The 13,764-nt window shown below is 41.6% G+C and overlaps 1 protein-coding gene across 1 annotated transcript in view; it reads left to right on the top strand.

Moving 5' to 3' along the window:
• Nucleotides 1–13,764, top strand: part of TENM4 (teneurin transmembrane protein 4) — a 593,945-nt gene that overhangs the window by 440,520 nt on the left and 139,661 nt on the right. Inside the window, exons 12-14 of the mRNA XM_042862497.1 lie at nucleotides 2,797–2,898; nucleotides 7,156–7,350; nucleotides 11,854–12,054. Of these exons, the coding sequence (XP_042718431.1) occupies nucleotides 2,797–2,898; nucleotides 7,156–7,350; nucleotides 11,854–12,054 (498 nt within the window). The remainder of the gene's footprint in view (nucleotides 1–2,796; nucleotides 2,899–7,155; nucleotides 7,351–11,853; nucleotides 12,055–13,764) is intronic.

Below are 13,764 nucleotides of genomic sequence, written 5' to 3'. Positions count from 1 at the left end.
AGGTGATATGTGTGCATAGCATGCGGTCTTTCAAAGTTAAATGCCAGAGCTGTAGATGAACCACTAAATGTTTGTGAATAACTTTTGTAAAGCATTAGTGTTGGTCTCTGTGGATGGGATCTGACCAAATCTTGATGTCTATGATAACAAAATCTAGGTCTGAACTTGTCACGGAAGGAGAGGGCCACAACCGGAGTGAAGTTCATCGAATGGATTCACCCTAAGAGTCAGGAAAATATAGTTAGCTAAATAGACAACATCTCTTTGATAACTCTGAGCTTTAAGATCCCATTATACATAGCTACTCTGTTGAATGGGTTGTTGGATTTACCCTACAGTAGACATATGCTTGGTATTCTGAGTCTTTCCAGTCATGTCCTACTGTAGGCATCACAAGTTCATCAAGTACATTAGCTGAACCACAATGGAAATGCAGTAAAATGGAAAGTATTATTTCCAGTGACAAAGATTACCCTTCAGCCAATGGAACAGCTGCCATGTTAGATGCTGCTTTACTTTTCAGATGTTCCTTCGGTTTTTTATATTATTTTGCATAAATATTACTATTTTACGTACATACACCAAGAAAGTTTTGTAGATATTTCGCTTCTTTTCAAGGTCTCAGTTTAATCCTTTAAAGCAAGAGCTTGAAAAAAACTGGAGTTTTCAATATACCATAGGTGTTGTCATGACACGGGGAGTCTGTCCTGCATCAAGCACTGACACAGGTATCCCCACTGACTTCAGAGGTCAGGCACATGTAACCTCACTGCACTGTTCCTACAGCTTGCAGTCGGCAGCCCAGAATGACAGCGTGATGGTGAGGTTTCCCCAGCTAAGTGCTGCACAAATGCAGAATAACACAGTCCTGCTCATGTTCCCAGTTTTCAGGCAGGAAAAAACAGTTCACATGGTGGGAGAAAACGATCAGGTCTTTCAGCCACAGCTATTAAATCTGCTTGCCCATCTCATTGTGTTGCTCTGCAGTGCTCACAGTCTGTATGTTCCCTACTTGTATAAACGTGTGTGTGTGCATCAGTAAGTAATTTTGCTTTCTACATTTCTGGATACAGTTCTTGAGAAACAGACAAAAAGGCTTTAAAAAGAAAAAAGGCCTAAAGCAAAATCACATTTAGTTTTCAGCAGTGAAATTAAAGCATCACAAAGTTCTGAAGATCATACATGTACAGGCTTATGTTATCTTTTAATTTGTTTCTATACCTGCTGCTAAGTGAGAGATGGTGCACTTGACTATCTACACTTTGACTATCTGTAAAAACGCACAGGTTTGGAGCTGCTATTTGTTTACTGTAAGAAATGCAGCAGCTGCTCTGCGACTGGGATAAAGGTGGCAGATCAATCCCAACATGTTGGTACATGCTGGGATTGTGTTTCTGTACACAGCAAATATGAACTTAACCAAAGTGCTAGAAAACTGGTGGCACTTTCTCAATCCTGCCTTGCTGCATGGAGGTGTCTGCTTGTGCAAAGTCTTCTGCCAAGACTTAAAGCACAAATGCTTGAAGCAGTTTTCATTATTTAAGCCTGCTGTTGCCTTTTGTGAATGATTAAATTATAGTACGTCCTTTAAAATGTCCCTCAGAAAGCCGTGTTGTTCAGAGAACACCCGTTCAGAAACAACCCTCCTTTCATTCCCAATTAGAAACTAATCTGCACATCTCTATTGCAGCTGTTTCTTTTCACTTACACCCAAAGGAAGTTCACAAATATCTTTGCTACCACAAAACCTCATGAAGTGCACTAGGAAACTGCAGTCATTACTCACATAGCCAAGATTTCCACCCTGCTCCATGACAGATGCACCGCTGCTGTCCCTCCTGTATAACTGAATCCAGTTTTAATCAGATATACATCTCCCCCAGAGAAAATGTGAAATAATAGTATGGAATGAACTACAGCGTTCCATCACCTTTCCAAGGCCCTATCGCATTTACTCAGCGCTTGCTTACAGTTTAGTCAAGAAAATGATTTTCATTCTTTTTGAAAAGTGATGTTTACCAAAAGATGTCTTTGTTTTTCTTTAAAGAAAGATAAGTTTTAGCCCAAATATAAATTTAGCCCTAAACTGTCCTCACAATAAAATAAAAGTGCTAGATATCATTTTGCTTACCTGTTAACTTTCCGTGGAAGATGAATAGCCACTGTTTTTCTAAAGTCAGGGAATTTAAGATGCTAACTAGAAACAGAAGAAAGAGTGAAGCAATACCATTTGTGTTCCACTGAGATAGAATGTTAGCCCCAGCACTTCAGTCTGTTTGTATAATACTGTGGAAATAATCCATCAACAGCAAGCAGACAGGATGAACCAAGTGGCTGCCACCAGTGAACTTCATAGGGGAATATGTCTATCATAAATCATCTGTGTTGGGTGCAAATAAATGCCGCATTTCAGTTTCTCCGCTCAACAATATCAGACCAAAAATGCATGTTCTGCAGGGAGAACTGTGTCTGTTGTTTCTCTCGAGTACATTCAGCAAGGGAAAATGGTCAGAAAAATAAGCAGGGTGAAAAGTTCTCAGGTCCTGAGTGAGGAAAACACTTGGTGGGTGCTGAGTGGCTGTGGTTTCGGTCGCAGTTTGCAGTCCCTATGCACTGATGTGAGATGTTGAACCATCCACTGCTATGAATGGATGAGCTCCCATTACAGGAGCTCAAGGCTGATGCTTCTATTCCCAGCTGCAATGGTTGTTTACAGGTTTCAGCTGTCCTGTCATCCAGAACCATCCCAAACTCAGTGGTGTTTTCTTGCCTAATCTAACTTTTGTTTCTTTTCAGAATCAGTGGATAATTGTCCCAGTAATTGCTACGGGAATGGAGACTGCGTGTCTGGGACTTGCCATTGCTTTCTCGGCTTTCTGGGCCCTGACTGTGGTAGAGGTAGGAAATTCCTTGATTAACTCTTCCCTCCTCTCCTTCTGTTGTTTTTTTCTTTTTCAAAGTTACCTTCATGCCTATGCACTTTGCCAATTGCAAATTACCAAGCCTGGGGCTGCTGCAGGAGCCAGGTCAGATCTGTGATTTTGTTTTGTTACTTGTCGTGATTGCTGTGGCCTTAGCAACAACGTGACCCCCTGTCTGTGCATGGACAGGCAAAATGTCACAAGAGGAATTTTCCCTTTGGGAATTACTTTAGAAAACATGACTTAAAAATGTGGTGTTGCTGCTTATTTGGCAGACTTCTCCATCACTCTATGGTGCACCATTTTAATACTTTGTTTTAAGACACTGATTGTAGACTAGGTCAGTACATTTTTCATTGTTGCAGTGCTTGCAGAATAGCCTCAGCTATGTCTGATGGCTGCAGGGAGCAAGGGAGGAAGCAGAGCAGTGGGAAGCAGGGCTGGGTATGTTAGTCAAAAGTGGAAATACTGGGATGCCTTGGGAAGGAGGCTTACCCAGCAAACAGTACAGTACATTTTTCTTCTCAAGTGAAAAGTATTTTTTAATAAATCGTTTTGGAAGGACTTTCACTTGACCTGAAATTTTTAGGTTAGTTAAACATTTAAAAAACAAACTGAATCACTTTCAGTGAGAACATGTTACAGACAGAGAAATCTAAACGTCACACGTGGAAAATACCAGAATGCTGTGCTTCAGTCTTTTCAAGGTCTGTTTTTTTGGGCTGGAAGAGTTGAACAGACGCAGTGCAGATTTATAATTCAGTGTATGGGGGATATTGCAAAAAGTCAATGCCCACACAAGGAGCTGTGCTAAGGCAGCAGGTCAGGCCTTCACCCCAGCCCATTGCTTTGTCTGGGAAGCAGGCTGGGCTCCTTCCCAAGAGAGAAATCTAAACTCTGCCCAACCCCGCGTCCGCTCCCACTCCCACTGAGGTCTGCTGTGCCTGTGTGAGGCTGGGAGCCACGTCCCTGCAGCCCAGCCAGGAGATAAGGCCTAATGCAGCCCCGCAGGCTGGGCCCCGGCTGAACCCGGTGGAGTGTTGGAGGTCGCAGCCCAGTAAGATGGATGTGGCTGCCTGCATCCCCAAGAGCTCTGGTGTCAGACTTCTTGCTGACTCAGGTTGGGCTTGGTTTGCATTTCCGAGCTCCTTTGTAAGTCCATGCAGCTGGAGACAAAAGGAGTTTTGCCATCTCTCACGCCTTCTGACTTCAGCTAGAGGCAGAAGTTCGGGGTTTGTTCCCTGAGGGCTCCCTGCAGAGTCAGGGCAGGATGAAAAGCTCCTTCATTGTCAGGCAGAATATGTGAATGTTTAGTCAGAATCAGGGGAGCTTTCCTCCTTTCCTGGTTTCCCCGGACTCCAAGTGGCCACATGAGCATCTCCCATTTCACATGGTTGCTTACTCTGGCTGATATGAACACGCCTGATTGAGCTGGGCTCCTATCACAGGTTGCTGTCTACCTTTATGAAGACAGACAAATACTTGGAGAGTCAAAATGGAATTTGCATGTGCATTCTCACCCTCAAGGCTTTTTCAATGAGAGCTTGCCATGAACTTAATATACGAGGCTCCCAACATTGGATAACTTTTGGTTTTCAAGGGAATAGAAAATGCTGCTTTTGACCTAAACATCCCTTCAAGGACAGCAACTGCAGCATATGCAAGACTGCTACAGGATTTGTCTGCAGCTGTGTGTCAGTTTCTGGATAGAACAATAATTCTTAAGTTCTCTGCCCAAGCCAGGATTTCTAGGTCACAGATTTCTTGGGCTCCTTTGTTCCCATTCAACCTTGCTATTCACCTCCCAAATCAGTGTGAAACTTTGAAACAGAAATATGTATAATTACATTATTAACCAATTACATAATTGGAAAACAACTGTATCTTTTAACTAATTATTTTAAACAACATAAATGAGAGCAAATCACCAGTGATGTTTTCATGGGCCTTTTGAAGGCCTCCTTGAACATAAAGAAGGTGTTTTTAACACTGTCTGCAGAGTAAAACAAATAAATGAATAATCTTGCTCTATGATGCTGAAGTGGTGTGCATTTGGGCTGTTGCTTCCACACTAGAGAATTACTGTGATTTGGGCATCTTAGAAATTTGTTGGAATGGAATCAGAGCGATCAATTTAATTATATGTTTTTATGCGTGGAAAAGAATTATGCAAGTAGCAGTGGAAAGAAATCCAGAAACCTTCTTTGTCTTTATTCATTATGGCATGCTACAAAGGAGCTCTTGTTCTTCCCATTGCCTTAACATTGGCACAGCACTTTCCAGCTTATGCTGAAGGTATTCTCCAGTCTCATTAAAGATGGCCAGCAATTTATTTGATCTCGTACTGAGTGATCAGCTGTATGTAAGTCCTTTTCACAGGTTAAAGGCAATTATTCTTTCTTCTCGTGGCAAAGAGCTGCTAAGGATCCTCCTCCAGTGCCTTGAAAGAGCAGGCTCCATTACTGAGCATTTGAAATTTGAGATAGGAGGGGGAAAAAATTCCATCAGCCTAGCTGAAAAGTGAAATTACTGAGTGAGTTTGCTGTGAAGCATATCTGTAACACAGTGTATCTTAAACAACTTATTTCTTATACTGTATATTATATTGCCTTGTATTCTCCTTGCAAGTGATGCACACCACTGCAGTGTGCTTTCTTTAAAGTGAACAGAGCACTCCTTGGTAATAACAGTTGTCAAATTCCTTTCTCTTCTACATTTCTTTTATTATAATTCACTGCGTTTCAAACCAGTTTAACAGTCAGAGCTGATAATGCTTTGCATTGTACAGAGTGCACTGTAATTCTGTAAGACTCAGACTTGTCTATAATGATAAATGAAAACAACATGGATGGGCATTACACAGCTGCAATGTGAAGAGGTAGTAAGGGAAGAGAGGAGTGTTTCCCTTAACCATGGTCACAGCTCTTTCTGCACATACTCAGAGCCAGGAGCAAAGCAAAAGAAGCATGTTGAATTCATCACATGCCCAACAAAGAGGAATTAAGCTGTAGATGGGACTATTCCTCTCATATTCATCCTGCATAAAAATGTTCATTGATTGCTTTTGTGAGGGGCAGATGAGAAGTCCTGCTGCTCTCACAAGAGGATGATGTGCAACAGTGAAGGAGAGAAATCTGAATTGAGTATGTCCTTTCAGGTGAATTTCACTGAAAGCAATTGTTGAGAACAGAATTTCAAGGGACAGTGGACAGGAAGGTGTTGCTTCTGAGGGCTTCCATGGACAATCAGAACAGAGGACAAGACAAGGCAAAGGTGGCAACTGCAGAGAAAGGAAAAGGGAGCAAAGATCTTCAGAGAGGAGCCGAAGGAAGCCTGGAGAATAGCAGTTACCAAAGCAGAGGCTGTGGAGGCTGGGGTTGGTCCCTGATGCCTTCTTTCACGGGGAGCCAGCTCTAAATCTTGCAGTTCATCCCACCCTCTTCTGCCTGACTTTTTTCAAAGTTAACTCAGATTATGCAGTTAAAATTCTGGAATCCACCATGCCACAGCTTGAGCTTGTTGTCTTCCTTTTCTCCCCTTAAGCATCACTGGCTGGAGCCCAGGAGGATCCCTCTCAATATCAGAGTTTATATTTAAAAACTTTTGTTACAGAAAGCTTGGAAAGCCAAGAGGCATTGTGTGAGATGATGAATGGAGTCCAGCAGAGGTCATAAACATGGGCTGGAGTTGCAGCTGATGGTATAACTTGAGCTAAATAGGGGAAATGGAATCAACGTGGCATTCTGGAGTCTGAGCAAAGAAAGTGAAAACTGTAAAGCTGAGAATTACAACAGCAAAGCAGGGGGGTGATTGGTGTACAGCTAAGATCTGCAGCAGAGGCTGTGTCGAGGCAAATATGAAGGCTGGCAGCAAGTCAGGAACAGAGATAAGCAATTTAAGGTCAGTGGTGCTGCCAAAGGAGACACCAGTGCATAGGGAAGTCAGAACGCAAGAAAGGTCTGAGGTTAGTTAGTGAAACAAGTATTGTAGACACAAAGCAAAGAGGTGCTCTAACTCAAGAGCACTGTTTGTTTTAAACATTCATAAGAGAATGCAGTTGACAGCTGGATGTCTTCCCTGTAAAATAATTGGTTTTGGCAAAGAAAAGAACAACATACCCCACTGAAAGAGTCTGTACAAAGAATATAAATCCCATGCTGGACTCCTGTGCTCTTTTTTGAAGTGAGAATTGTGTACAGTTGTTTTTAACGTGATTTCTATCATCCTTCCCCAGCATCCTGTCCAGTGCTGTGCAGTGGGAATGGGCAGTACATGAAAGGGAGGTGCTTGTGCCACAGTGGCTGGAAAGGAGCAGAATGTGACGTCCCGACCAACCAGTGCATCGATGTCACCTGCAGTAACCATGGGACGTGCATCATGGGGACCTGCATCTGCAACCCAGGGTACAAGGGCGAGAGCTGTGAGGAAGGTATTTGCAAGATGCATTCAATTAGCCTTTGCTTCGATTGTCATTACGTAATTATATGGATGGAGGCAATTCACAATGGGTCTGGCACTTAAGCAGAACAGTAATAGGCACCTTAGGGATACAATAGATGGATGCAACATAAAAATGATATGTTGAAATAACTTGTCGTTAGATATCATATTTGTTCAATAATTCAATGAAAAGCCATCAAAAGCTTCAGACAGACAAATCTAGTTGAAAGACCAGAACACCTAATCATATGTTCAGATGTTCTTATTAAAGCATCATTTCCATTTACACATCTGAACATGTAATTACTTTTACAGTGCTTTCTTCTCTGTTGTGCTATGCCAAGTGATTTCAGTTGCTTGCATATACAAAATGGTGGCATATGAAAGTATTCGGTTCCTTAAAAGCTTAAAAATGCTCAAGACTTGAATTAAATTCTGCTTCAAAATCAGATATGATTTTAATAGCTCTTTCATAGCTTTATGTACATATTTTTTTTCTTCCATTAACCCCCAAACATTTTTCATTTACATTTAGATTCGTGACTCAGAAATGCAATGCCTTTTAGCTCTTATCTTTCGTCTATTTGAGCAGGAATAGGAATTTGAGCAACCTGCCACCATAAACCTTTATCTTCCCCAGTCTGTGACTGCTTCTTATTGCTAACTGAAAAAGTGGACAGTTTTGTAAGTGTACAAAGCATTTGGACAGTTACAAGAATGCATCCGAAGGTGTCTGATTTACAGAATATTCTTTGGTGCTTTAGAAAAATGTTGTCAGAATTCTATACAGAGGACCTGAAAGGTAATTATGTTTAAATTATGCTTCTATAAATGCAGCTAGAAGGCTTCTGCACCGCCTGCTAGAGTTGAGACATCAGCTTGATACATGTGTAAGAATCATTAGATCTTGAATTAATTTATAGTTGTCCCCATGCATGTGAGATAAAGATTTCTCTGAAATGGCTTTTATTTTACAGACGATGGAAATAGGCTGAGCTGGATTCAGACATTGGAATGGCATCTAATTCTTTAGATGCATTTTGTGTGTTGGAGTGGGATGTTTCTGATGCACCGCGGCTTCTGTGTTAGAAATACACACATAGTGTTAGAAATGAAGACAATATCAGCTCAGTAACTGTAAGCCACCTCCTGAGAAAGCTGCACTGTGGATTAAGAAGGCACAAATCAGGGAAGTCATGGGGCATGCAAACCCTGAAGATGGTGTCTACTGAAGTGCCTTTAAAACATCTCCACAGATCTCATTATTTACAAGATCATATCTTTACTGAATAGACAGAAATGAACAGATACTCATTTTGCCTTCAGCAAGTCATGTTGCATGTGTGTAAATCACACAGTAAGGTTTGTCCTTTTTTTAACAGGAGCCTCTTTTCCCTGGTCGTGTTCAAGCAGAAAAGTCAGATAGCGCTCCACGGTTCCATGCTGTCACTGTAGTAGGTGACAGCATCAGTCCCACTAGGTAACAACCTGAAAAAGAGCATAGAAAACATGATTTTCCTTGTGAGCTGTTTGGGGTTTCTCTAACTTGGCATTTGTTTCTCATATTCCAGGTCTAAGTGATATTGTGTAGTGAGGAGGGGTGGTAACTCAGTAATACACCATGCAGAACTCTTCACAACATACATACATTTATATATACAAATTTATATTTATTTAAATCTATCCAAAAGTTGATTTATTCCATTTTTTAAATTGTTTTTACTTTTTAATTTCTCTTCTAAAAGCCACCATCTGGCATCGATTACGTTGCAGCTTCACTCCTTACTCAGTATTTAGAGTGGGTTTTCATTCCAGCATTTTTTCTTTCTTTTCTTTTCCCCCCACAGAAGTTCAGCAGTGTTTATAAAACACTGGCCAACAATCTTACAGGAGTTTTTCTTTTCTCCTTCCTCAGTTTATTGGCCAATATTTTATAAGGCATGGGCTAAGCCAGCAAGATGTTAAGGGAGGGGAGCAAATTTAATCAGTGAAAATTGAGAAGTTACTCTTTGGGTACTGCAAAAAAAAAAGCCCTAATAACTCGTGTGACCAATGAAGCATGAAGCATATTGGGGAAAAGTGTAGAAGAGACTCTAGCCTTGCCTGCTGCATGATTTATCTTCTTGGCAAAGGTTCTGCACAAGGTTGAACTATAAATGGGGCATTTTCTAACCAGAAATGAGACCATTTGGGACATTTTCCAAGCAGCAACACAGATATATGTAAAACTTTTGTTTTTCAAAGTATAGGAGATTTTGTCAGCTCTGCCCTCCTGCCCTCATCTCCGCTTCTCTCAGGGGCTTCTCTCCTGAGCAGCTAAATTTGTCAAGCAGAACTCCCTAAAAATATAACATTGTACTCCAAAGCCACTAAGCAATTGATGAAGAAGAAAGCAGAAGCCCCTAATCCTGTCCCAGGGCCCTTGTGCTAGTGCAGAAAGCCTAAAGAGATACAGCTAGTGAGACTGAGATTAAAGTAGCCATTGTGTGTGACATTTTCTGAAAGGGCTCATTTCAACATGAAAAATGGCCTTGGGATTATGATAAATGGGGGGTTCTGACATGCACATTCCCCTCCTATAATCGGCTGTGCTGGAGCCGGGCTGGTGGATTGTCTGCCTCCCGTGATGGAGCCCTCTGTAAAACTCACCTTTTTCCCAATTGACCTTCCGAGGGGATGATGAATTGCCTGGAGGTAGCCTCTTGTCAGTTAGCCTGTGATCTTTGTTCCCTATGTTCAAACCATCTGCTGAGAGCCTACGAGGCTGCTAGTTCCTTTCTTAGTCCTTATCCTGCTTATTACTGCTGAGAAAGAACGGGGCCAGGGCTCCAAGGGTCTCATGCTAAAATTGGCTCCTAGCTCCCAGCTCGCTAGCACTGAAGGAGATTTATAGACTCATCCTTTCCAGCCTCTTACCGTTTTCGAGAATTGTTCCAGCTATGATCAGGGCTTCAGGAATCAAAGGGAACTAAAAATGCTCTCGCATGCCTTGGGATAGTAATTGCTGAGCCATTACTTGTCAGAGCAAGGAGGTTTTGCGAATCCAGAGAATTGTCAGAGCAGCTGTTGTGTTTCTTTTCAAGGTTTCTGGATCTTAAGCAGATCACTGGGATTCTTATTAGCTCTTGCAGGAAAAATAGAAGCTGCAAACCTGCTGTATGTGCAGTGGCCGGGTTCTGCTCTTCTGCATTTGAGCTGAGCAGCTTTCCTCCTGCTCCAAGCCAGACTGACACTTGTCACTGATCCCCAGGGTACTGCCAACGATGGGAAGAATTGCTCTAGGTTGTCTTACATGCTTTTATATATAAACAGGTGATCAACTCCTCCGGTTCTTTTTTAGGAGGGTGTCTGATGTGTTGCATGTTTTGCTCTTGCTGGTGAAATTGTTCCGTGGGTAGAGGAGCTGACAGTTGCCTACAAAGCACGTAACTCAGGACATAAGGACCATGCTGCTGTACCTTGCACCCAACTGAATTCTCTCCAATCTCCTTTGGGAGGAATCTTCCTTCAGGAGGAAGTTTTTCACAAAGGGTGGTGAGGCACTGGAACAGGTTGCCCAAGGAGGCTGTGGATGCCCCATCCCTGGAGGCATTCAAGGCCAGGCTGGATGTGGCTCTGGGCAGCCTGGTCTGGTGGTTGGTGACCCTGCACATAGCAGGGGGGTTGAAGCTCAATGATCACTGTGATTAAAACACCTCTTCTTTAAAAACAGAAGCCATTAAAAAATGCACTCACTGAGCAAAAATAGAAATAGAAGAATACCAATGCACAATAGAAAATATTTTTATTTTATTTCTTACTCCAAAAAAAGAGAGGATATGTTTAACCTTAAATGAATGTAACTGTCTATAAAACCTGCATAGATCTCAGCATATTCTTCAATTTAAGCATATGTTTTGCTGAATCAGGGCATAAACTTCTGCTGAGTCCTTCTGTAAAATTCACTCAAAAAACTAGAGCTCAGCTTTGAATTCATTAGTAAGTGTAATTTAACATACTCTAATAGAGTAAGTGGAGATGCAATATGTGTATAAGAGTATTATTCTAATCTTAATTGATATTAGCCTGTTCTTACTTGGAAGGTCATTTATTACTGTCGGCCTGAATGAAAGAATGCATTTCATCGTATATTTTTGTCTGTTTTTCATGTGTTTTAGAATCATAGAATCATCGTTTGAGTTGGAAGGAACTCTTAAAGGCCATCTGAGCCAACTCCCCTGCAATGAACAGGGGCACCCATAGCTCCACCAGGTGCACAGAGCCCCAACCAACCTGACCTTGAACGTTTCCAGAGATGGGGCATTTAGGTCTTCTTCCAGTTTGGGGATAGTATCTCCTTGAAGCATCTGTTTTGTGCATAGCGTGGCTTTGCTTTCTGCTTGGAGCCTTGAGATAACTATAGAAACAAGCTTCTGTAGATCGCAAGCAGGTCATTTCTTTTTCTGAAATTTACTCCTTTTGTCTGCTTTCCTTTTTTCTTTCTTGCCCATAGTGGATTGCATGGATCCTACCTGCTCAGGACGAGGAGTGTGTGTGCGTGGAGAGTGTCACTGTTCTGTTGGCTGGGGAGGAACCAACTGCGAGACCCCAAGAGCCACGTGTCTGGACCAGTGCTCTGGTCATGGGACCTTCCTCCCCGATACCGGCCTCTGCAGCTGTGATCCTAACTGGACCGGCCACGACTGCTCAATCGGTAACGTCAGCGATGACTGGGGTTGTTTTGGGGGTTATTTAAACTTTGTAAAACACTCAGACTCGGGTCTGCAGAAATAACGCTACAGATGCGTTCCTGTGAAGCTCATGTAGGGCACTCCTGGAAGCAGAAATGCCGTAGCTCAACTACATAAATAATTCTGCTTCTATAGCTGAGCACAGAGCAATATAATAAATAACCCCATTAAAGCCACGTAGGCTTGCTATAGTATGTTATACTGCTATGCATGTAATTGATGGTCTGCATATAACTGCTTGTTCTGGTGTTGGTTTTTGATGAATCCTCAGAGCCAACAAAGGTTCTGTTTTGATTTTTAGGAGATAGCTAAATATTCTTTAGGTTGCTGTAAACAACAAGAAACCAGATCTTTAGATCTCTTTTCCCTTCAAGGTTTAAGTGCTGTGATTTTCTAAACTCAACTGGAGCAGGATGAGTGTCCCATGAGGTTTGTATTAAAACATTGTAAGCACTGTCCCTTATCGAGTGAATAAGAAGTTAACTGAGTAGAAGGACTGGACACCACAAGCACCAAGAAAGCAGATTTTTATAGGCAATTTTGTGTAAAGGTCTCAAAATGTGAAATTCCTTCATTCCTAAATGACTGTTCCTAAATGAATTGTCTAAATGGGCATCATGCTCAAAATCTGCATCTGGTATCTGAAGTGGAGGCTAAGGAAGAAGTGTTCAAGAGCTTTTCTTTTTTACTTCCAAATGCAGCTAGCTTTTAGATGCCATACTGAAGAATGCTATAATACATTAAATAATCAGAGCCTATAGGGCATTAATCTTTTGGCTTGTGAATACTGTGCTCACAAATAAAAGACTGCAGCAATATCAGCTTCTTCACCTTAAATAGATGGGGTGGAACTAGGCCAAAAATCCAGGGCAGCTCTGGCTAGGCAGTGAAATGGAATGAATTTTCACACACACACAAAAAAAAAAACTATTAGGAGACTGAGTGTAGTAGAAAAATTGCACAAACAACATTTTCACTGAGGAATTACTGTAATGTGTATAAGAAACCAGGTTAATTGCTTGCAAGTATTGTAAGAAAGTGACTTCCAAGGATAGGGCAAACTGAATAAGCTCTTGAAAAGGATGTGAAAAAAAAGCTTCTGTACAATAATCATTCAGGTCATGTTAGGAAGCTTGTCATGTGGTAACATTGACTGGGCTGAGGAATACAGCAAAAAGGAGTCCTCCTTGACTGGGGCTAAAACTATACAGATCAAAACTTCCACAAATACAGAGGGGGAAGCTGTTGTGCATTGATGAGAGGATACATTTGGTGTCAGACTTTTCCCACAGTAATGTCTTCAGTTCCATACTCTGTGAAGTGCATTTATAAGACCACAGGAAGGGAGAAGGAAGCAGTGTATTTCTAGTGATTTCATAGCATGGTTCATAATTGAGTCATTATTCTGAGTTTATGTGGAGGTTTAGGGGTTACAGGGATGGATTTAGAAAAATGTTCATTTCTACACGCAAATAGAACTTGCTTTCCCATTGTTAACCTGCAGGGTCGTGTTCAGATGATTTATAAGCTTTCTTTATACTACTTTTATAAATCCATCTAGTGCAAACTTTCTTTGGCAGTGTGAGGTTATTTGAGACAAACTTGAGCATCATTCCAAGACCTTTTTCCTCACCAAGCTGCTTGTAACATTCAGGTTATTGTGCCTCACAGCT

The sequence above is a fragment of the Lagopus leucura genome, unplaced genomic scaffold, assembly GCF_019238085.1.
Source record: "Lagopus leucura isolate 7727_CA_CO unplaced genomic scaffold, USGS_WTPT01 Super-Scaffold_702, whole genome shotgun sequence".
NCBI lineage: Eukaryota > Metazoa > Chordata > Aves > Galliformes > Phasianidae > Lagopus > Lagopus leucura.
The sequence above is the reverse complement of the archived record's forward strand: the minus strand, read 5'-3'. Positions and strand labels throughout refer to the sequence as shown.